This window comes from Callionymus lyra, chromosome 4 (assembly GCF_982586985.1).
Source record: "Callionymus lyra chromosome 4, fCalLyr1.hap1.1, whole genome shotgun sequence".
NCBI classification, from domain to species: Eukaryota; Metazoa; Chordata; class Actinopteri; order Syngnathiformes; family Callionymidae; genus Callionymus; species Callionymus lyra.
The window spans coordinates 120001-146332 of record NC_141821.1 but is presented as its reverse complement, the minus strand read 5'-3'; the positions used below and the strand labels follow the sequence as shown (position 1 = coordinate 146332).

General features: G+C 43.8%; 1 protein-coding gene across 1 annotated transcript in view; it reads right to left on the bottom strand.

Moving 5' to 3' along the window:
* Window positions 1-5970: 5970 nt before the first annotated feature.
* LOC148080515 (cadherin-18-like) overlaps window positions 5971-26332 on the bottom strand; it is a 125184-nt gene continuing 104822 nt past the window's right edge. Inside the window, exons 8-12 of the mRNA XM_087788417.1 lie at window positions 17223-17359; window positions 15314-15435; window positions 11876-11993; window positions 7373-7624; window positions 5971-6604 (exon numbers count right to left, since the gene is read on the bottom strand). Coding sequence (XP_087644543.1) covers window positions 6120-6604; window positions 7373-7624; window positions 11876-11993; window positions 15314-15435; window positions 17223-17359 — 1114 coding nt within the window. The 3' untranslated portion in view covers window positions 5971-6119. The remainder of the gene's footprint in view (window positions 6605-7372; window positions 7625-11875; window positions 11994-15313; window positions 15436-17222; window positions 17360-26332) is intronic.

The following is a 26332-nucleotide window of genomic DNA, read 5'->3' as shown; positions in this document are numbered from 1 at the left end:
CACTCCTTTACTCCTTTACTCCTTTACTTCTTTACTCCTTTACTCCTTCACTCCTTTACTCCTTTACTCGTTTACTCCTTTACTCCTTTACTTCTTTACTCCTTCACTCTTTCACTCCTTCACTCCTTTACTCCTTTACTCCTTTACTCCTTCACTCCTTCACTCCTTTACTCCTTTACTCCTTCACTCCTTTACTCCTTTACTTCTTTACTCCTTCACTCCTTCACTCCTTTACTCCTTTACTCCTTTACTCCTTCACTCCTTTACTCCTTTACTCCCTTACTTCTTTACTCCTTTACTCCTTCACTCCTTTACTCCTTTACTCCTTTACTCCTTTACTCCTTCACTCCTTGACTCCTTCACTCCTTCACTCCTTCACTCCTTCACTCCTTCACTCCTTTACTCCTTTACTCCTTTACTCCTTCACTCCTTTACTCCTTTACTCCCTTACTTCTTTACTCCTTTACTCCTTCACTCCTTTACTCCTTTACTCCTTTACTCCTTTACTCCTTCACTCCTTGACTCCTTCACTCCTTCACTCCTTCACTCCTTCACTCCTTTACTCCTTTACTTCTTTACTCCTTCACTCCTTCACTCCTTTACTTCTTTACTCCTTTACTCCTTTACTCCTTTACTTCTTTACTCCTTCACTCTTTCACTCCTTTACTCCTTTACTCCTTTACTTCTTTGCTCCTTTACTCCTTTACTCCTTTACTCCTTCACTCCTTCACTCCTTTACTCCTTTACTCCTTTACTCCTTCACTTCTTTACTCCTTTACCTCCTTTACTCCTTACTCCTTTACTCCTTCGCTCCTTTACTCCTTCACTCCTTTACTCCTTTACTCCTTTACTTCTTTACTCCTTCACTCCTTTACTCCTTTACTCCTTTACTTCTTTACTCCTTCACTCCTTTACTCATTTTCTCCTTCACTCCTTTACTCCTTTACTCCTTTACTCCTTCACTCCTTCACTCCTTTACTCCTTCACTCCTTTACTCCTTTACTTCTTTACTCCTTTACTCCTTTACTCCTTTACTCCTTCACTCCTTCACTCCTTTACTCCTTTACTTCTTTACTCCTTCACTCCTTTACTCCTTTACTTCTTTACTCCTTTACTCCTTTACTCCTTCACTCCTTCACTCCTTCACTCCTTCACTCCTTTACTCCTTCACTCCTTCACTCCTTTACTCCTTCACTCCTTCACTCCTTTACTCCTTTACTCCTTTACTTCTTTACTCCTTTACTCCTTTACTCCTTTACTTCTTTACTCCTTCACTCTTTCACTCCTTTACTCCTTTACTCCTTTACTTCTTTACTCCTTCACTCCTTCACTCCTTTACTCCTTCACTCCTTTACTCCTTTACTCCTTTACTTCTTTACTCCTTCACTCCTTTACTCCTTTACTCCTTCACTCCTTTACTCCTTTACTCCTTCACTCCTTCACTCCTTTACTCCTTTACTCCTTTACTCCTTCACTCCTTTACTCCTTTACTTCTTTACTCCTTTACTCCTTTACTCCTTTACTCCTTCACTCCTTCACTCCTTCACTCCTTTACTCCTTTACTTCTTTACTCCTTTACTCCTTCACTCCTTTACTCCTTTACTCCTTTACTTGTTTACTCCTTCACTTTTTCACTCCTTTACTCCTTTACTTCTTTACTCCTTCACTCCTTTACTCCTTTACTCCTTTACTCCTTTACTCCTTTACTCCTTTACTCCTTTACTTCTTTACTCCTTTACTCCTTTACTCCTTTACTCCTTTACTCCTTCACTCCTTCACTCCTTCACTCCTTTACTCCTTTACTTCTTTACTCCTTTACTCCTTCACTCCTTCACTCCTTTACTCCTTTACTCCTTTACTCCTTTACTTCTTTACTCCTTCACTTTTTCACTCCTTCACTCCTTTACTCCTTTCACTCTCACCCCCTGGACTCTCACCCCCTGGACTCTCACCCCTGGACTCTCACCCCCTGGACTCTCACCCCCTGGACTCTCACCCCTGGACTCTCACCCCCTGGACTCTCACCCCTGGACTCTCACCCCCTGGACTCTCATCCCCTGGACTCTCACCCCTGGACTCTCACCCCCTGGACTCTCACCCCTGGACTCTCACCCCTGGACTCTCACCCCCTGGACTCTCACCCCCTGGACTCTCACCCCTGGACTCTCACCCCTGGACTCTCACCCCCTGGACTCTCACCCCTGGACTCTCACCCCCTGGACTCTCACCCCTGGACTCTCACCCCCTGGACTCTCACCTCCTTCACTCCTTCACTCCTTCACTCCTTTACTCCTTTACTTCTTTACTCCTTTACTCCTTCACTCCTTTACTCCTTTACTCCTTTACTCCTTTACTTCTTTACTCCTTCACTTTTTCACTCCTTCACTCCTTTACTCCTTTCACTCTCACCCCCTGGACTCTCACCCCCTGGACTCTCACCCCCTGGACTCTCACCCCCTGGACTCTCACCCCTGGACTCTCACCCCTGGACTCTCACCCCCTGGACTCTCACCCCCTGGACTCTCACCCCCTGGACTCTCACCCCTGGACTCTCACCCCTGGACTCTCACCCCCTGGACTCTCACCCCCTGGACTCTCACCCCTGGACTCTCACCCCTGGACTCTCACCCCCTGGACTCTCACCCCTGGACTCTCACCCCCTGGACTCTCACCCCTGGACTCTCACCCCCTGGACTCTCACCCCCTGGACTCTCACCCATGGACTCTCACCCCTGGACTCTCACCCCCTGGACTCTCACCCCTGGACTCTCACCCCCTGGACTCTCACCCCTGGACTCTCACCCCTGGACTCTCACCCCCTGGACTCTCACCCCCTGGACTCTCACCCCTGGACTCTCACCCCCTGGACTCTCACCCCTGGACTCTCACCCCCTGGACTCTCACCCCTGGACTCTCACCCCCTGGACTCTCACCCCTGGACTCTCACCCCTGGACTCTCACCCCCTGGACTCTCACCCCTGGACTCTCACCCCCTGGACTCTCACCCCCTGGACTCTCACCCCTGGACTCTCACCCCTGGACTCTCACCCCCTGGACTCTCAGCCCTGGACTCTCACCCCTGGACTCTCACCCCCTGGACTCTCACCCCTGGACTCTCACCCCCTGGACTCTCACCCCCTGGACTCTCACCCCTCCACTCTCACCCCCTGGACTCTCACCTCCTGGACTCTCACCCCTCGACTCTCATCCCTCAACTCTCACCCCCTGGACTCTCACCCCTGGACTCTCACCCCTGGACTCTCACCCCCTGGACACTCACCCCCTCAACTCTCACCCCCTGGACTCTCACCCCCTGGACTCTCACCCCCTGGACTCTCACCCCCTGGACACTCACCCCCTGGACTCTCACCCCTGGACTCTCACCCCTGGACTCTCACCCCCTGGACTCTCACCCCCTGGACTCTCACCTCCTGGACTCTCACCCCTCCACTCTCATCCCTCAACTCTCACCCCCTGGACTCTCACCCCTGGACTCTCACCCCCTGGACTCTCACCCCTGGACTCTCACCCCCTGGACTCTCACCCCTGGACTCTCACCCCTGGACTCTCACCCCCTGGACTCTCACCCCTGGACTCTCACCCCCTGGACTCTCACCCCCTGGACTCTCACCCCTGGACTCTCACCCCTGGACTCTCACCCCCTGGACTCTCACCCCCTGGACTCTCACCCCCTGGACTCTCACCCCCTGGACTCTCACCCCCTGGACTCTCACCCCTGGACTCTCACCCCCTGGACTCTCACCCCCTGGACTCTCACCCCTGGACTCTCACCCCCTGGACTCTCACCCCTGGACTCTCACCCCCTCAACTCTCACTCCTGGACTCTCACCCCCTGGACTCTCACCCCTGGACTCTCACCCCCTGGACTCTCACCCCTGGACTCTCACCCCTGGACTCTCATCCCCTGGACTCTCACCCCTGGACTCTCACCCCCTGGACTCTCACCCCTGGACTCTCACCCCCTGGACTCTCACCTCCTGGACTCTCACCCCTGGACTCTCACCCCTGGACTCTCACCCCCTGGACACTCACCCCCTCAACTCTCACCCCCTGGACTCTCACCCCCTGGACTCTCACCCCCTGGACTCTCACCCCCTGGACACTCACCCCCTGGACTCTCACCCCTGGACTCTCACCCCTGGACTCTCACCCCCTGGACTCTCACCCCCTGGACTCTCACCCCCTGGACTCTCACCCCTGGACTCTCACCCCTGGACTCTCACCCCCTGGACTCTCACCCCCTGGACTCTCACCCCCTGGACTCTCACCCCCTGGACTCTCACCCCTGGACTCTCACCCCCTGGACTCTCACCCCCTGGACTCTCACCCCTGGACTCTCACCCCCTCAACTCTCACTCCTGGACTCTCACCCCCTGGACTCTCACCCCTGGACTCTCACCCCCTGGACTCTCACCCCTGGACTCTCACCCCTGGACTCTCACCCCCTGGACTCTCACCCCTGGACTCTCACCCCCTGGACTCTCACCCCTGGACTCTCACCCCCTGGACTCTCACCTCCTGGACTCTCACCCCTGGACTCTCATCCCTCAACTCTCACCCCCTGGACTCTCACCCCTGGACTCTCACCCCTGGACTCTCACCCCTGGACTCTCACCCCCTGGACACTCACCCCCTCAACTCTCACCCCCTGGACTCTCACCCCCTGGACTCTCACCCCTGGACTCTCACCCCCTGGACACTCACCTCCTGGACTCTCACCCCTGGACTCTCACCCCTGGACTCTCACCCCCTGGACTCTCACCCCCTGGACTCTCACCTCCTGGACTCTCACCCCCTGGACTCTCACCTCCTGGACTCTCACCCCCTGGACTCTCACCCCTGGACTCTCACCCCCTGGACTCTCACCCCTGGACTCTCACCCCTGGACTCTCACCCCTGGACTCTCACCCCCTGGACTCTCACCCCCTGGACTCTCACCCCTGGACTCTCACCCCTGGACTCTCACCCCTGGACTCTCACCCCCTGGACACTCACCCCCTCAACTCTCACCCCTGGACTCTCACCCCCTGGACACTCACCCCCTGGACTCTCACCCCTGGACTCTCACCCCCTGGACTCTCACCCCTGGACTCTCACCCCCTGGACTCTCACCCCCTGGACTCTCACCCCCTGGACTCTCACCCCCTGGACTCTCACCCCCTGGACTCTCACCCCTGGACTCTCACCCCCTGGACTCTCACCCCTGGACTCTCACCCCCTGGACTCTCACCCCCTGGACTTTCACCCCCTGGACTCTCACCCCTGGACTCTCACCCCCTGGACTCTCACCCCTGGACTCTCACCCCTGGACTCTCACCCCCTGGACTCTCACCCCCTGGACTCTCACCCCTGGACTCTCACCCCCTGGACTCTCACCCCTGGACTCTCACCCCTGGACTCTCACCTCCTGGACTCTCACCCCCTGGACTCTCACCCCCTGGACTCTCACCCCCTGGACTCTCACCCCTGGACTCTCACCCCCTGGACTCTCACCCCCTGGACTCTCACCCCTGGACTCTCACCCCCTGGACACTCACCCCCTGGACTCTCACCCCTGGACTCTCACCCCTGGACTCTCACCCCCTGGACTCTCACCCCTGGACTCTCACCCCCTGGACTCTCACCCCCTGGACTCTCACCCCTGGACTCTCACCCCCTGGACTCTCACCCCCTGGACTCTCACCCCCTGGACTCTCACCCCTGGACTCTCACCCCCTGGACTCTCACCCCTGGACTCTCACCCCTGGACTCTCACCCCTGGACTCTCACCCCCTGGACTCTCACCCCCTGGACTCTCACCCCTGGACTCTCACCCCTGGACTCTCACCCCCTGGACTCTCACCCCCTGGACTCTCACCCCTGGACTCTCACCCCTGGACTCTCACCCCTGGACTCTCACCCCCTGGACTCTCGACCAACAGACGTCGCTCACGGATCTCAAGACTTTATTGAGCAATAAAAAATATACACCAGGAAAATATTCCCTTTTTTCACTGAATTCTTGTGAATCTGAAAATCCTTTAGTTTTGTTTCCGACCGAAGAAATCAAAGGATGTCACTCCAGGGTTTTGAACCTTCAACCCAGATCCCATGAGGTTCTAGGCCTCGGTGTACAGTTGGACCAGGCTCTGGAACTGAGGTCCCCAGTCGTCCAGGAAGTCCAAGTCCTGCTCCGACCGAGTCCCGGGCGACCCCAGAGGACTGATGGAGCCGGCGGGCGACCCCTGGCCCTCGTAGGCGTAGGTCTGCAGGGAGTCGTAGGGGGGACCGCCCGAGTCCAAGTCCGCGTCCACCAGCTTCTGCCTGATGAAGTCGTGAACGTCCGCCTGGTCCAGCTGCACCGAGGGGCCCCGGCGGGCCCCGGGCGGGAGGCGGAGACGGGCCTCGGGTCGGACGTCCCTGCGGAACTTCAGCTCCTCGGCGGCAGCCGGGTTCCGGAGCGCGATGATGTCGAAGGCCTCGGTGTCTTCTTCGCCGCCGCCCTCGTCGTCGTACGTGACCACGTTCTCTCGCACGTCCTCCTCCGACACCATCAGCGGCTCCTTGTTGCTGCGACGCAGAGTCACGAACAGAACCACGATCGCTGAGGACATGATGTTGAGTCAGTGGATCCTAGTTAACACTGGTGTCTATGGTGCAAGATTTCCTGCTCTGACCTCTGACCTTCTGCTCTGACCTCCTGCTCTGACCTTCTGACTTCCTGCTCTGACCTTCTGCTCTGACCTCCTGCTCTGACCTTCTGACTTCCTGCTCTGACCTTCTGCTCTGACCCCTGACCTCCTGCTCTGACCTTCTGACTTCCTGCTCTGACCTCCTGCTGACCCCTGACCTCCTGTTCTGACCTTCTGACTTCCTGCTCTGACCTTATGACTTCCTGCTCTGACCTTCTGCTCTGACCTCCTGCTCTGACCTCCTGCTCTGACCTTCTGACTTCCTGCTCTGACCTTCTGCTCTGACCTCCTGCTCTGACCCCTGACCTCCTGCTCTGACCTTCTGACTTCCTGCTCTGACCTCCTGCTGACCCCTGACCTCCTGTTCTGACCTTCTGACTTCCTGCTCTGACCTTATGACTTCCTGCTCTGACCTTCTGCTCTGACCTCCTGCTCTGACCCCTGACCTCCTGCTCTGACCCCTGACCTCCTGCTCTGACCCCTGACCTCCTGCTCTGACCTTATGACTTCCTGCTCTGACCTTCTGCTCTGACCTCCTGCTCTGACCTTCTGACTTCCTGCTCTGACCTCCTGCTCTGACCTCTGACCTCCTGCTCTGACCTCTGACCTCCTGCTCTGACCTTCTGACTTCCTGCTCTGACCTCTGACCTCCTGCTCTGACCCCGGTGCTCCACACTCACCCAGCAGGATGACGATGCACAGCAAGATGGCGATCAAGGCTCCGGTGCTGAGGCCGGCGGACGACAGGAAGGCCTCGCCCTGACACAGACGTAGCCTCCCGTGACGCTGGCAGGGACAGACCCGGAGCGTCAGAGTGCTGGTGGCGCTCAGAGAAGGTTCCCCGCCGTCTCGGACCACGACGGGCAGGAAGTACAGCTCCTGGATCAGGTGGTTGAAGCGCCGGCGTCTGGCGATGATGCTGGCGCTGCTGTCTGTGGAGACGACATTTAAATATCGCAATATTTAAATTTCTATTTCTTTCAAATCATGTTTGATTTTCATCATCGTTCTTTCATGCATTGTATTTTAATATAGTGGGAAATATAATATATATATATATATATTTATATTTATATTAGAAGTCATTACGTCCTCCATAGTTAAAAGAAGAATGATGACTGAGGACGAGAGGATACAGTGACTTGTTACAACACTATCACAACACCAGAATCAAGTACTGGACAATACTACACATATATACTTGTTACTACACTATCACAACACCAGAATCAAGTACTGGACAATACTACACATATATACTTGTTACTACACTATCACAACACCAGAATCAAGTACTGGACAATACTACACATATATACTTGTTACTACACTATCACAACACCAGGGTCAAGTACTGGACAATACTACACATATATACTTGTTACTACACTATCACAACACCAGAGTCAAGTACTGGACAATACTACACATATATACTTGTTACTACACTATCACAACACCAGAGTCAAGTACTGGACAATACTACACATATATACTTGTTACTACACTATCACAACACCAGAGTCAAGTACTCAACACTACTACACATATATACTTGTTACTACACTATCACAACACCAGAGTCAAGTACTGGACAATACTACACATATATACTTGTTACTACACTATCACAACACCAGAGTCAAGTACTGGACAATACTACACATATATACTTGTTACTACACTATCACAACACCAGAGTCAAGTACTGGACAATACTACACATATATACTTGTTACTACACTATCACAACACCAGAGTCAAGTACTGGACAATACTACACATATATACTTGTTACTAAACTATCACAACACCAGAGTCAAGTACTGGACAATACTACACATATATACTTGTTACTACACTATCACAACACCAGAGTCAAGTACTGGACAATACTACACATATATACTTGTTACTACACTATCACAACACCAGAGTCAAGTACCGGACAATACTACACATATATACTTGTTACTACACTATCACAACACCAGAGTCAAGTACTGGACAATACTACACAGATATACTTGTTACTACACTATCACAACACCAGAGTCAAGTACTGGACAATACTACACATATATACTTGTTACTACACTATCACAACACCAGAGTCAAGTACTGGACAATACTACACATATATACTTGTTACTACACTATCACAACACCAGAGTCAAGTACCGGACAATACTACACATATATACTTGTTACTACACTATCACAACACCATAGTCAAGTACTGGACAATACTACACATATATACTTGTTACTACACTATCACAACACCAGAGTCAAGTACTGGACAATACTACACAGATATACTTGTTACTACACTATCACAACACCAGAGTCAAGTACTGGACAATACTACACATATATACTTGTTACTACACTATCACAACACCAGAGTCAAGTACTGGACAATACTACACATATATACTTGTTACTACACTATCACAACACCAGAGTCAAGTACTGGACAATACTACACATATATACTTGTTACTACACTATCACAACACCAGAGTCAAGTACTGGACAATACTACACATATATACTTGTTACTACACTATCACAACACCAGAGTCAAGTACTGGACAATACTACACATATATACTTGTTACTACACTATCACAACACCAGAGTCAAGTACTGGACAATACTACACATATATACTTGTTACTACACTATCACAACACCAGAGTCAAGTACTGGACAATACTACACATATATACTTGTTACTACACTATCACAACACCAAAGTCAAGTACTGGACAATACTACACAGATATACTTGTTACTACACTATCACAACACCAAAGTCAAGTACTGGACAATACTACACATATATACTTGTTACTACACTATCACAACACCAGAGTCAAGTACTGGACAATACTACACAGATATACTTGTTACTACACTATCACAACACCAGAGTCAAGTACTGGACAATACTACACATATATACTTGTTACTACACTATCACAACACCAGAGTCAAGTACTGGACAATACTACACATATATACTTGTTACTACACTATCACAACACCAGAGTCAAGTACTGGACAATACTACACATATATACTTGTTACTACACTATCACAACACCAGAGTCAAGTACTGGACAATACTACACATATATACTTGTTACTACACTATCACAACACCAAAGTCAAGTACTGGACAATACTACACAGATATACTTGTTACTACACTATCACAACACCAAAGTCAAGTACTGGACAATACTACACATATATACTTGTTACTACACTATCACAACACCAGAGTCAAGTACTGGACAATACTACACATATATACTTGTTACTACACTATCACAACACCAGAGTCAAGTACTGGACAATACTACACATATATACTTGTTACTACACTATCACAACACCAGAGTCAAGTACTGGACAATACTACACATATATACTTGTTACTACACTATCACAACACCAGAGTCAAGTACTGGACAATACTACACATATATACTTGTTACTACACTATCACAACACCAGAGTCAAGTACTGGACAATACTACACATATATACTTGTTACTACACTATCACAACACCAAAGTCAAGTACTGGACAATAATACACATATATACTTGTTACTACACTATCACAACACCAAAGTCAAGTACTGGACAATACTACACATATATACTTGTTACTACACTATCACAACACCAGAGTCAAGTACTGGACAATACTACACAGATATACTTGTTACTACACTATCACAACACCAGAGTCAAGTACTGGACAATACTACACATATATACTTGTTACTACACTATCACAACACCAGAGTCAAGTACTGGACAATACTACACATATATACTTGTTACTACACTATCACAACACCAGAGTCAAGTACTGGACAATACTACACATATATACTTGTTACTACACTATCACAACACCAGAGTCAAGTACTGGACAATACTACACATATATACTTGTTACTACACTATCACAACACCAAAGTCAAGTACTGGACAATACTACACAGATATACTTGTTACTACACTATCACAACACCAAAGTCAAGTACTGGACAATACTACACATATATACTTGTTACTACACTATCACAACACCAGAGTCAAGTACTGGACAATACTACACATATATACTTGTTACTACACTATCACAACACCAGAGTCAAGTACTGGACAATACTACACATATATACTTGTTACTACACTATCACAACACCAGAGTCAAGTACTGGACAATACTACACATATATACTTGTTACTACACTATCACAACACCAGAGTCAAGTACTGGACAATACTACACATATATACTTGTTACTACACTATCACAACACCAGAGTCAAGTACTGGACAATACTACACATATATACTTGTTACTACACTATCACAACACCAAAGTCAAGTACTGGACAATACTACACAGATATACTTGTTACTACACTATCACAACACCAAAGTCAAGTACTGGACAATACTACACATATATACTTGTTACTACACTATCACAACACCAGAGTCAAGTACTGGACAATACTACACAGATATACTTGTTACTACACTATCACAACACCAAAGTCAAGTACTGGACAATACTACACATATATACTTGTTACTACACTGTCAGCTGCTCTTTATTAAGCCAGAGCTGCAGATGTTCGTCTTCACTTCACTGACCAGAGAAGATCCAGGAGGACGAACGAGACTCAGAAGACAAACCTCCACGGTGTGGTTAAGGTAAGGTAAGGTAAGGTAAGGTAAGGTAAGGTACAACTTTATGGTCAAAGCTGGACTCAAACCTACAACCTTGTTGTTGTGAGAATAAATGAATGTAAATAAATAAGTTCGTGACAAACGTCTTCTTTAAATGAAGTATTTTCAAGATGATTTCATGAAGTATTTCATCTTCTTCTTATTTATTCCAATAAATCAATGAATTTAACTTAACTTAACTTAATTCACTTATACCTCCATGTCTGTCCCAGCTACCTGGGGTGGGAGGTCGGGGCGTCCTGGAGAGGTTTGTTTGAGTGACAGGTCTCTTTACTGACCTGTGATAATATTTTACTTTTATGAAAGTGTTTCTGTTCTCGACCCAAACTAACTCTTGACATAGAAGAACAAAAAACACACACACACACACACACAGAACTTCACAAGTGTGTGTACCTTGGTTGTCAGTCAGGGTGAAGTTGGGATTGTGCGGTTGTTGTGTTACCATAGTGAAGAAGAACTTCTGCCCGTTAGCAAAGTCGTCCTTGTCGACCGCAGTGATGGTCTGGATCACCTGTGAGGAAGAACGTATTAGTGTGTGTTATTAGTGTGTGTTATTAGTGTGTGTTATTAGTGTGTGTTATTAGTGTGTGTTATTATTGTGTGTTATTACTGTGTGTTATTAGTGTGTGTTATTAGTGTGTGTTATTAGTGTGTGTTATTACTGTGTGTTATTAGTGTGTGTTATTAGTGTGTGTTATTAGTGTGTGTTATTATTGTGTGTTATTAGTGTGTGTTATTAGTGTGTGTTATTAGTGTGTGTTATTAGTGTGTGTTATTAGTGTGTGTTATTATTGTGTTATTAGTGTGTGTTATTATTGTGTGTTATTAGTGTGTGTTATTATTGTGTTATTAGTGTGTTAACTTCTGTGTTCAAATAAACACTGAAAAACAGTTGTGTGTGTTAACTGAGCTCCAGTCGCTACATTAAAATGAACAAACATTTTTAAAGAGACCACATGAACCTGAACCATCACTGTCACTAGTGTGTTGAATAACTGTTGAGCTGACAGCGCCACCTACTGACCTCTGAGTATCACAGCACTACAGCTAGGAGGAGGCCCAGGGCAGAGCCAACGAGAACCCATGACTTACATTTCTTCATTAGAACTCATGTCTTAAGGTTCTTCATTAGAACTCATGTCTTAAGGTTCTTCATTAGAACTCATGTCTTAAGGTTCTTCATTAGAACTCATGTCTTACGGTTCTTCATTAGAACTCATGTCTTAAGGTTCTTCATTAGAACTCATGTCTTACGGTTCTTCATTAGAACTCATGTCTCACGGTTGTTCATTAGAACTCATGTCTTAAGGTTCTTCATTAGAACTCATGTCTTACGGTTCTTCATTAGAACTCATGTCTTAAGGTACTTCTTCATTAGAACCCATGTCTTGAGGTTCTTCATTAGAACTCATGTCTTAAGGTTCTTCATTAGAACTCATGTCTTACGGTTCTTCATTAGAACTCATGTCTTAAGGTTCTTCATTAGAACCCATGTCTTAAGGTTCTTCATTAGAACTCATGTCTTAAGGTTCTTCATTAGAACTCATGTCTTAAGGTTCTTCATTAGAACTCATGTCTTAAGGTTCTTCATTAGAACTCATGTCTTATGGTTCTTCATTAGACCTCATGTCTTAAGGTTCTTCATTAGAACCCGTGTCTTAAGGTTCTTCATTAGAACTCATGTCTTAAGGTTCTTCATTAGAACCCGTGTCTTAAGGTTCTTCATTAGAACTCATGTCTTAAGGTTCTTCATTAGAACTCATGTCTTAAGGTTCTTCATTAGAACCCATGTCTTAAGGTTCTTCATTAGAACTCATGTCTTAAGGTTCTTCATTAGAACCCGTGTCTTAAGGTTCTTCATTAGAACTCATGTCTTAAGGTTCTTCATTAGAACTCATGTCTTAAGGTTCTTCATTAGAACCCATGTCTTAAGGTTCTTCATTAGAACTCATGTATTAAGGTTCTTCATTAGAACTCGTGTCTTAAGGTTCTTCATTAGAACTCATGTCTTAAGGTTCTTCATTAGAACTCATGTCTTAAGGTTCTTTATTAGAACTCATGTCTTAAGGTTCTTCATTAGAACTCATGTCTTACGGTTCTTCATTAGAACTCATGTCCTAAGGTTCTTCATTAGAACTCATGTCTTACGGTTCTTCATTAGAACTCATGTCTTAAGGTTCTTCATTAGAACTCATGTCTTACGGTTCTTCATTAGAACTCATGTCTCACGGTTCTTCATTAGAACTCATGTCTTAAGGTTCTTCATTAGAACTCATGTCTTAAGGTTCTTCATTAGAACTCATGTCTTACGGTTCTTCATTAGAACTCATGTCTTAAGGTTCTTCATTAGAACTCATGTCTTAAGGTTCTTCATTAGAACTCATGTCTTACGGTTCTTCATTAGAACTCATGTCTTAAGGTTCTTCATTAGAACTCATGTCTTACGGTTCTTCATTAGAACTCATGTCTCACGGTTCTTCATTAGAACTCATGTCTTAAGGTTCTTCATTAGAACTCATGGCTTAAGGTTCTTCATTAGAACTCATGTCTTACGGTTCTTCATTAGAACCCATGTCTTAAGGTTCTTCATTAGAACTCATGTCTTAAGGTTCTTCATTAGAACTCATGTCTTACGGTTCTTCATTAGAACTCATGTCTTAAGGTTCTTCATTAGAACCCATGTCTTAAGGTTCTTCATTAGAACTCATGTCTTAAGGTTCTTCATTAGAACTCATGTCTTACGGTTCTTCATTAGAACTCATGTCTTAAGGTTCTTCATTAGAACCCATGTCTTAAGGTTCTTCATTAGAACTCATGTCTTAAGGTTCTTCATTAGAACTCATGTCTTAAGGTTCTTCATTAGAACTCATGTCTTAAGGTTCTTCATTAGAACTCATGTCTCAAGGTTCTTCATTAGACCTCATGTCTTAAGGTTCTTCATTAGAACTCATGTCTTAAGGTTCTTCATTAGAACTCATGTCTTACGGTTCTTCATTAGAACTCATGTCTTAAGGTTCTTCATTAGAACTCATGTCTTAAGGTTCTTCATTAGAACCCGTGTCTTAAGGTTCTTCATTAGACCTCATGTCTTAAGGTTCTTCATTAGAACTCATGTCTTAAGGTTCTTCATTAGAACTCATGTCTTACGGTTCTTCATTAGATGTTATGCAGAGTAATAGTACAGAGTAATACTACATTCCTTGCAGACCAATACTACAGAGTAATACTACATACCTTGCAGAGTAATACTACAGCGTAATACTTCATACCTTGCAGAGTAATACTACAGAGTAATACTTCGTACCTTGCAGAGTAATACTACAGAGTAATACTTCATACCTTGCAGAGTAATACTACAGAGTAATACTTCATACCTTGCAGAGCAATACTACAGAGTAATACTTCATACCTTGCAGAGTAATACTACAGAGTCATACTTCATACCTTGCAGAGTAATACTACAGAGTCATACTTCATACCTTGCAGAGTAATACTACAGAGTCATACTTCATACCTTGCAGAGTAATACTACAGTGTCATACTTCATACCTTGCAGAGTAATACTACAGAGTCATACTTCATACCTTGCAGAGTAATACTACAGAGTAATACTTCATACCTTGCAGAGTAATACTACAGAGTAATACTACATATCCTGCAGAGTAAAACTAGAGAATAATACCACATAGCCTTTCAGAGTCATACTATACAATGTAGTAATACTAAGCAGCAAAAGCATAAGAGTAAATATTTGAGTGCACATGTATTATGGAACATACTGTGTCGTGACAGTGAGAACCTGCTGCAGGTGAGCATCCAGGTGAGACTCACCTGTCCAGGCCTGGTGCTCTCACAAACCACCACCTCGCCGTCCAGAGCCACCTCGGGAGGATTGTCGTTCATGTCCAGGACCTGCACCGTGACCGGGACGAGGGAGACCAGGCTGGGATTATCTGCAAGAGTCGAGGTTAGTCACTGCTGGTCGTCACAACAACAAGGTTAAAGACTCCCGTAAATCACTTTCTTCCAAAAAATACTTTTTCATTTGTACTTTGTCTTAATATTTGATTCACAATCATGTGACGCGCAGACATCAGTCGCTCTGTTGCTTTGGTCTGGAGACTCTATGATACATTTATATTGAACTGAACATTTAACTCAAGGAACATTTCAATCCATGGTTTCAAAGAGTCAACATTTGAGACCATGGATCCATCATCTGCTCTGATCACTGATCTGAACGTGATGCTAAAGTGATGCTAAAGTGATGCTAAAGTGATGCTGAGGAGAACGACCTTGAAGAACCAGAAGCTACAAGAGTATTTTTAGCAGAAACGCTGCGTCAGCATCAGAGAGAAGAGCTGAGATCAGCAGAAAAAGTTCAGATGTTTGTGGAGAAACAAGGTTTGATGATGAAGATGATGATGATGATGATGAAGATGATGATGATGAAGATGATGATGATGAAGATGATGATGATGATGATGATGGTGATGATGATGATGATGAAGATGATGATGATGAAGATGAAGATGATGATGGTGATGAAGATGATGATGATGGTGATGAAGATGATGATGATGATGGTGATGAAGATGATGATGATGAAGATGATGGTGATGAAGATGATGATGAAGATGAAGAAGATGAAGAAGATGATGATGATGAAGATTAAGATGAAGAAGTTGAAGAAGATGAAGATGAAGATGATGATGATGAAGATGATGAAGATGATGACGATGAAGATGATGATGATGAAGATGATAATGATGATGATGAAGATGAAGAAGATGAAGAAGATGATGATGAAGATTAAGATGAAGAAGTTGAAGAAGATGATGATGAAGTTGAAGAAGATGATGATGATGATGATGAAGATGATGAAGATGATGACGATGAAGATGATGATGATGAAGATGATAATGATGATGATGAATATGATGATGAAGATGATGGTGATGATGATGATGAAGATGATGATGAAGATGATGATGATGAAGATGATGATGATGAAGATGATGATGATGGTGATGATGATGATGAAGATGATGGTGATGAAGATGATGATGTGATGAAGATGATGATGATGGTGATGATGATGATGGTGAAGATGATGATGAAGATGATGAAGATGATGATGATGAAGATGATGATGAAGATGATGATGGTGAAGATGATGATGAAGATGATGATGGTGAAGATGATGATGGTGAAGATTATGATGATGAAGATGAAGATGATGATGAAGAAGATGATGATGATGATGATGATGATGATGATGATGATCTTGAAGATGAACATGATGATGAAGATGATGATGATGGTGAAGATGATGATGATGATGATGAAGATGATGATGAAGATGATGATGATGGTGAAGATGATGATGATGATGATGAAGATGATGATGAAGATGATGATGGTGAAGATGATGATGATGATGATGAAGATGATGAAGATGATGAAGATGATGAAGATGATGAAGATGATGAAGATGATGAAGATGATGAAGATGATGAAGACGTTCTGAGAGTCAGTCCTGACCTTCATCGTCACCAAACCATTGGGACTCATTTCATTTAGTTTTTAATTACAGGTAAAAACCTTCCATCAATATGCAAATGACTTTCTCTTCCTCACACATCATCAGTTTTCCAGGTCAGAGAAAACATGTTTCACTTCCGTGTGACGCCGACAGATCATTGGTTCTGACCCGGTTTGAAGCGGTCCTGGTACCTACCAACGTCTGAGGCCATCACAGTGATGTTGTGCAGAGGAGTCTGTTCTCGGTCCATCGGCTGCTTGGTTCTGATGGAACCACTGCTCTCGTCGATGAGGAAGTACTGGGCCTCCTCCTCGGTACTGTCCAGGAAGTATCTGGAGAAATGACATCTTTTAGAGGAAGTATCTGAAGAAATAACATCTCTTAGAGGAAGTATCTAAAGAAATAACATCTCTTAGAGAAAGTACATGAAGAAATAACATCTCTTAGAGGAAGTATCTGAAGAAATAACATCTCTTAGAGGAAGTATCTAAAGAAATAACATCTCTTAGAGAAAGTACATGAAGAAATAACATCTCTTAGAGAAAGTACATGAAGAAATAACATCTCTTAGAGGAAGTATCTGAAGAAATAACATCTCTTAGAGGAAGTATCTAAAGAAATAACATCTCTTAGAGAAAGTACATGAAGAAATAACATCTCTTAGAGGAAGTACATGAAGAAATAACATCTCTTAGAGGAAGTACATGAAGAAATAACATCTCTTAGAGGAAGTATCTGAAGAAATAACATCTCTTAGAGGAAGTATCTAAAGAAATAACATCTCTTAGAGAAAGTACATGAAGAAATAACATCTCTTAGAGGAAGTATCTGAAGAAATAACATCTCTTAGAGGAAGTACATGAAGAAATAACATCTCTTAGAGGAAGTACATGAAGAAATAACATCTCTTAGAGAAAGTACATGAAGAAATATGTTTCTTAAAGGAGTCAGTAGATCATCAAACACAGATGTTTCTTGAAGGAGTCAGTAGATCATCAAACACACATGTTTCTTAAAGGAGTCAGTAGATCATCAAACACACATGTTTCTTGAAGGAGTCAGTAGATCATCAAACACAGATGTTTCTTGAAGGAGTCAGTAGATCATCAAACACAGATGTTTCTTGAAGGAGTCAGTAGATCATCAAACACAGATGTTTCTTGAAGGAGTCAGTAGATCATCAAACACACATGTTTCTTAAAGGAGTCAGTAGATCATCAAACACAGATGTTTCTTAAAGGAGTCAGTAGATCATCAAACACACATGTTTCTTAAAGGAGTCAGTAGATCATCAAACACACATGTTTCTTAAAGGAGTCAGTAGATCATCAAACACAGATGTTTCTTGAAGGAGTCAGTAGATCATCAAACACACATGTTTCTTAAAGGAGTCAGTAGATCATCAAACACAGATGTTTCTTAAAGGAGTCAGTAGATCATCAAACACACATGTTTCTTAAAGGAGTCAGTAGATCATCAAACACACATGTTTCTTAAAGGAGTCAGTAGATCATCAAACACACATGTTTCTTGAAGGAGTCAGTAGATCATCAAACACACATGTTTCTTAAAGGAGTCAGTAGATCATCAAACACACATGTTTCTTGAAGGAGTCAGTAGATCATCAAACACACATGTTTCTTGAAGGAGTCAGTAGATCATCAAACACAGATGTTTCTTGAAGGAGTCAGTAGATCATCAAGAGCAAAGAGAGAGAAGATCGTTCCAAAGCTTAGGAGCAACAGCCTGAAAAGATTTCTCTCCTCTGGTCCTGAGTCGTGTGCGTGGAACCATCAGTAGATTCTGATCCACAGACCTCAGAGCCCGAGCTGGGGTGTAAGGCTGGATCAGATCATGAAGGTCTGACCATGAATAGATCTGAAAGTAAGAACCAGAATTTTAAAGTTGATCCTGAAAGAAACTGGAAGCCAGTGAAGAGTTTGAAGGAGAAATGTGAGTTCTTCTACTAGAGCGGCTCAGAGTTCTGAATCAACTGCAGACGAGACGATCCTTCTTGTTAAGACATGAAAACAAACTGTTACAATAGTCCAGACGAGAAGAAACAAACGCATGGATTATAAGATCCAGATCATGTTCCGACAACATTTTCCTAAGTTTAGAGATTTTTCTCAGTTGAAGGAAACAGTTTGTGGTCAGTTTTCTTCAGTGTTGAACAAGAGACATGTCTTTATCAAATACAACACCCAGGTTTCTCAGGCTCAGTTTGACAGACTGACATAAGTCACCCAAGTACTGACTCAACCCTGAACCTTATCATCAACAATCACCAGAGTTTCAGTTTTGATCTCTGAGGTGAAGTCTGTGCACCTCAAGTTTAGTGGACTTCCAGAGAAGCTCAGTCTTTCGGCAAAGTCTCTTAAGACTCGGGAGATCTTCATTTGTCCAAGGGCACCGTTTTTTCTGAATTTTCAAGTTGGATTTAACAGGTGTCACTTGATCTAGTATTTCAACACAATGATCAGTGAAACAGTGAATCAAACTGTCCACATCTGGACAGTCATCAAAGGAAAGAGCGTCAAACATAGCAGAAAAACTGTCTGCAGTATCGGCTGAGATGACACGCCTCTGAGACCTAACTTTCAAAGGCTTAGGTTCAGGGATGAAGTCCAGGTTGAACAAGACAAGAGAATGATCACTCAGATGGACATCATGTACAGATAAATTAGAAATGTCCAGGCCAAGAGTAAAAACTAAGTCTAAAATGTATCTAAAGAAATAACATCTCTTAGAGGAAGTATCTGAAGAAATAACATATCTTAGAGGAAGTATCTAAATAAATAACATCTCTTAGAAGAAGTACAAGAAGATATAACATCTCTTAGAGGAAGTACATGAAGAAATAAAATATATTAGAGGAAGTATCTAAAGAAATAACATCTCTTAGAAGAAGTACATGAAGAAATAACATCTCTTAGAAGAAGTACATGAAGATATAACATCTCTTAGAGGAAGTACATGAAGAAATAACATATATTAGAGGAAGTATCTAAATAAATAACATCTCTTAGAAGAAGTACATGAAAAAATAACATCTCTTAGAGGAAGTATCTGAAGAAATAACATCTCTTAGAGGAAGTATCTAAAGAAATAACATCTCTTAGAGGAAGTACATGAAAAAATAACATCTCTTAGAGGAAGTATCTGAAGAAATAACATCTCTTAGAGGAAGTACACAAAGAAATAACATCTCTTAGAGGAAGTATCTAAAGAAATAACATCTCTTAGAGGAAGTACACAAAGAAATAACATCTCTTAGAGGAACTATCTAAAGAAATAACATCTCGATTGAATAAAAAGAAGATAAAGAGAAGAACGGTTGAATAAAAAGAAGATAAAGAGAAGAACGGTTGAATAGAAAGAAGATAAAGAGAAGAACGGTTGAAGAAAGAGAAGACAAAGAGAAGAACGGTTGAAGAAAGAGAAGACAAAGAGAAGAACGGTTGAATAGAAAGAAGATAAAGAGAAGAACGGTTGAATAAAAAGAAGAGAAAGAGAAGAACGGTTGAATAGAAAGAAGATAAAGAGAAGAACGGTTGAAGAAAGAGAAGACAAAGAGAAGAACGGTTGAATAAAAAGAAGATAAAGAGAAGAATGGTTGAATAGAAAGAAGATAAAGAGAAGAAAGGTTGAATAAAAAGAAGATAAAGAGAAGAACGGTTGAATAAAAAGAAGATCAAGAGAAGAAAGGTTGAATAGAAAGAAGATAAAGAGAAGAACGGTTGAATAAAAAGAAGATAAAGAGAAGAACAGTTGAATAGAAAGAAGATAAAGAGAAGAACGGTTGAATAAAAAGAAGATAAAGAGAAGAACGGTTGAATAAAAAGAAGATAAAGAGAAGAACAGTTGAAGAAAGAGAAGATAAAGAGAAGACGCTGATGATCAGGGAAACACTTGATATGCAGATGATGGACTTGTTTTCTTTTTATCTCCAGCAGGAGCTTGACTTCCTTTCATCTCCTCATCCTTCTTCTCCACATGACGCCAACAGTCGTGGTTCAGACGTGAACTTCTGATCTGAAGTCAGTCGCCATCTTGAGCCAAACTTAACCTTCTCACTCACACGTCTTACTTCCTGTCGCCTTACGGGAGCGGACGCCGGTGTAGCTACAATATCTGTCCCCCCTACAATATCTGTCCCCCCTACAATATCGTCCCCCCTACAATATCATCCCCCCTACATTATCTGTCCCCCCTACAATATCTGTCCCCCCTTAATTATCTGTCCCCCCTACAATATTGTCCCCCCTACATTATCTGTCCCCCCTACAATATCGTCCCCCCTACATTATCTGTCCCCCCTACAATATTGTCCCCCCTACAATATTGTCCCCCCTACATTATCTGTCCCCCTACAATATCTGTCCCCCCTACATTATCTGTCCCCCCTACATTATTGTCCCCCCTACATTATCTGTCCCCCCTACAATATCGTCCCCCCTACAATATCATCCCCCCTACAATATCTGCCCCCCCTACAATATCATCCCCCCTACATTATCTGCCCCCCTACAATATCTGTCCCCCCTACATTATCTGTCCCCCCTACAATATTGTCCCCCCTACATTATCTGTCCCCCCTACAATATCGTCCCCCCTACAATATCATCCCCCCTACAATATCTGCCCCCCCTACAATATCTGTCCCCCCTACAATATCATCCCCCCTACAATATCTGCCCCCCTACAATATCTGTCCCCCCTACAATATCTGTCCCCCCTACATTATCTGTCCCCCCTACAATATCGTCCCCCCTACAATATCGTCCCCCCTACATTATCTGCCCCCCTACAATATCTGTACCCCCTACAATATCTGTCCCCCCTACAATTTCATCCCCCCTACAATATCGTCCCCCCTAAAATTTCATCCCCCCTACAATATCTGTCCCCCCTACAATATCTCTCCCCCCTACAATATCATCCCCCCTACAATATCTCTCCCCCCTACAATATCTCTCCCCCCTACAATATCATCCCCCCTACAATATCTGTCCCCCCTACAATATCTGTCCCCCCTACAATATCATCCCCCTACAATATCGTCCCCCCTACAATATCTGTCCCCCCTACAATATCGTCCCCCCTACAATATCTGTCCCCCCTACAATATCGTCCCCCCAACAATATTGTCCCCCCTACAGTATCTGTCCCCCCTACAATATCTGTCCCCCCTACTATATCGTCCCCCCTACAATATCGTCCCCCCTACAATATCATCCCCCCTACAATATCTGTCCCCCCTATAATATCATCCCCCCTACAATATCGTCCCCCCTACAATATCATCCCCCCTACAATATCTGTCCCCCCTATAATATCATCCCCCCTACAATATCTGTCCCCCCTACAATATCGTCCCCCCTACAATATCTGTCCCCCCTATAATATCATCCCCCCTACAATATCATCCCCCCTACAATATCGTCCCCCCTACAATATCTGTCCCCCCTACAATATCGTCCCCCCTACAATAACGTCCCCCCTACAATATCGTCCCCCCTACAATATCTGTCCCCCCTACAATATCGTCCCCCCTACAATATCTGTCCTCCCTACAATATCTGTCCCCCCTACAATATCGTCCCCCCTACAATAACGTCCCCCCTGCGCTACATGTGACGAAGCCACTGATTGGCTGAAGCTGTTTTACTAATAATAATATAATAATATAATAATATAATAATATAATAATAATAATATAATAATATAATAATATAATAATAATATAATAATATAATAATATAATAATATAATAATATAATAATATAATAATAATATAATAATAATAATATAATAATATAATAATAATAACATAATATAATAATAATAATATAATAATAATAATGTAATAATATAATAATATAATAATATAATAATAATAATATAATAATATAATAATATAATAATATAATAATAATAATATAATAATAATTATATAATATAATAATAATATAATAATATAATAATGATATAATAATATAATAATGATATAATAATATAATAATAATATAATAATAATAATATAATAATATAATAATAAGAACATAATATAATAATAATAATATAATAATAATAATGTAATAATATAATAATATAATAATAATATAATAATATAATAATAATAATATAATAATATAATAATATAATAATAATAATAATATAATAATAATTATATAATATAATAATAATATAATAATATAATAATATAATAATGATATAATAATATAATAATAATATAATAATAACTACTTTAATAATAATAACTTGACCGTCTCAAGAAAACTGGTCTCACTCATTAAACTGTGACTTCAGAGCCAAAACCCATCATCACTCCAGTCTGATCACCAGTAAAGATAAAGTTCTCTGTTCTTCTAACCCTAACCCTAACCCTAACCCTAACCCTAACCCTAACCCTAACCCTAACCCTAACCATCCATCTGTCTACCCCCCCATCCTTCCTCCCAGCCGGTCAAAGCGGCAGGCCGTCAACAATGAGTCTGGTTCCGCTCCAGGTTTCTGCTTCTAAAAGGAAGTTTTTCCTCTCCATTGCTCACTGTACAGTGTTTTGTTTCTTGCTCTTTGTTGAATTGCTGGATCTATTTTTCCTTAATCAACTGTAGTCTTATTTCAACTGTATAGTGTCTTGAGATAACTTTGTTATGATAAGACACTTTAAATAAAATTGAATTGAATTGAATTGAATTGAACTGAATTGAATTGAATTGAATTGAATTGAATTGAATTGAACTGAACTGAACTGAACTGAATTGAATTGAATTGAATTGAACTGAATTGAATTGAATTGAATTGAATTGAATTGAATTGAATTAACTCTCAACAATATCACAAAACCCCAGAACTCTCTCCTCCCTCAATACGACACAAAATCCTTCCATCATTTTTCTCTGACAAATCAAAAACCAGCTCCTCAGATCAAACCCTCTTCCCAGCCTCTTCTTCACTCTTCCTTTCTCCTCCTCCTTCTCTCTGAGATGGTAAAACTCATCCATAAATCCATCTGGACCGACTCCTTACAACACTTATTAAAGCCCCCCCTCCTGGTTCCCCCTCCTGGTTCCACTTACCGCTGCCATCGTCCTCTATGACCACTGGACCTGTTCCAACGTTCTTCAAAACTGCTTCCATAAATCCTGAAGAAACCTGATGCCGACCCGTCCAGCTTCAAAGACTTCCGTCCCATTTACAATATACCTTCATCTGCAAGATCCTTGAGAAAAACCTCTCGACTCTACCTGTCCCAGAACCATCTGTAGGAACACAGTCTGGTTCCTACCCCACTGAACCAAAACAGCCCTCATTAAATCCACCTCCTCATGTCACTGATCCTTGACAACTCACCGTACCTTCTCCACCTGACCCTCCTCAACACCACAGACCCTCCTCAACACCACAGACCCTCCTCAACACCACAGACCCTCCTCAACACCACAGACCCTCCTCAACACCACAGACCCTCCTTAACAGACTCTCCTCAACAGACCCTCCTCAACATCACCCTCCTTAACAGACTCTCCTCAACAGACCCTCCTCAACATCACCCTCCTTAACAGACTCTCCTCAACAGACCCTCCTCAACAGACTCTCCTCAACAGACCCTCCTCAACAGACCCTCCTCAACAGACTCTCCTCAACATCACCCTCCTTAACAGACTCTCCTCAACAGACCCTCCTCAACATCACCCTCCTTAACAGACTCTCCTCAACAGACCCTCCTCAACATCACCCTCCTTAACAGACTCTCCTCAACAGACCCTCCTCAACAGACTCTCCTCAACAGACCCTCCTCAACAGACTCTCCTCAACATCACCCTCCTTAACAGACTCTCCTCAACAGACCCTCCTCAACAGACCCTCCTCAACATCACCCTCCTTAACAGACTCTCCTCAACAGACCCTCCTCAACATCACCCTCCTTAACAGACTCTCCTCAACAGACCCTCCTCAACATCACCCTCCTTAACAGACTCTCCTCAACAGACCCTCCTCAACATCACCCTCCTCAACAGACTCTCCTCAACAGACCCTCCTCAACAGACCCTCCTCAACAGACCCTCCTCAACAGACCCTCCTCAACAGACCCTCCTCAACATCACCCTCCTTAACAGACCCTCCTCAACACCACCCTCCTTAACAGACCCTCCTCAACACCACCCTCCTTAACAGACTCTCCTCAACAGACCCTCCTCAACACCACCCTCCTTAACAGACTCTCCTCAACAGACCCTCCTCAACATCACCCTCCTTAACAGACCCTCCTCAACACCACCCTCCTTAACAGACTCTCCTCAACAGACCCTCCTCAACAGACCCTCCTCAACAGACCCTCCTCAACAGACCCTCCTCAACATCACCCTCCTTAACAGACCCTCCTCAACACCACCCTCCTTAACAGACCCTCCTCAACACCACCCTCCTTAACAGACTCTCCTCAACAGACCCTCCTCAACATCACCCTCCTTAACAGACCCTCCTCAACACCACCCTCCTTTACAGACCCTCCTCAACACCACCCTCCTTAACAGACTCTCCTCAACAGACCCTCCTCAACAGACCCTCCTTAACAGACCCTCCTCAACACCACCCTCCTTAACAGACCCTCCTCAACAGACCCTCCTTAACAGACACTCCTCAACAGACCCTCCTCAACAGACCCTCCTCAACAGACTCTCCTCAACAGACCGTCCTCAATAGACCCTCCTCAAAAGACCCTCCTCAACAGACTCTCCTCAACAGACCCTCCTCAACAGACCCTCCTCAACAGACCCTCCTCAACAGACTCTCCTCAACAGACCCTCCTCAACAGACTATCCTCAACAGACCGTCCTCAATAGACCCTCCTCAAAAGACCCTCCTCAACAGACCCTCCTCAAAAGACTCTCCTCAACAGACTATCCTCAACAGACCGTCCTCAACAGACCCTCCTCAACAGACCGTCCTCAACAGACCCTCCTCAACAGGCCCTCCTCAAAAGACTCTCCTCAACAGACTCTCCTCAACAGACCGTCCTCAACAGACCCTCCTCAACAGACCGTCCTCAACAGACCCTCCTCAACAGACCGTCCTCAACAGACTATCCTCAACAGACCCTCCTCAACAGACCCTCCTCAAAAGACTCTCCTCAACAGACCGTCCTCAACAGACTATCCTCAACAGACTATCCTCAACAGATAGTCCTCAACAGACCCTCCTCAAAAGACTCTCCTCAACAGACCCTCCTCAACAGACCCTCCTCAACAGACTCTCCTCAACAGACCCTCCTCAAC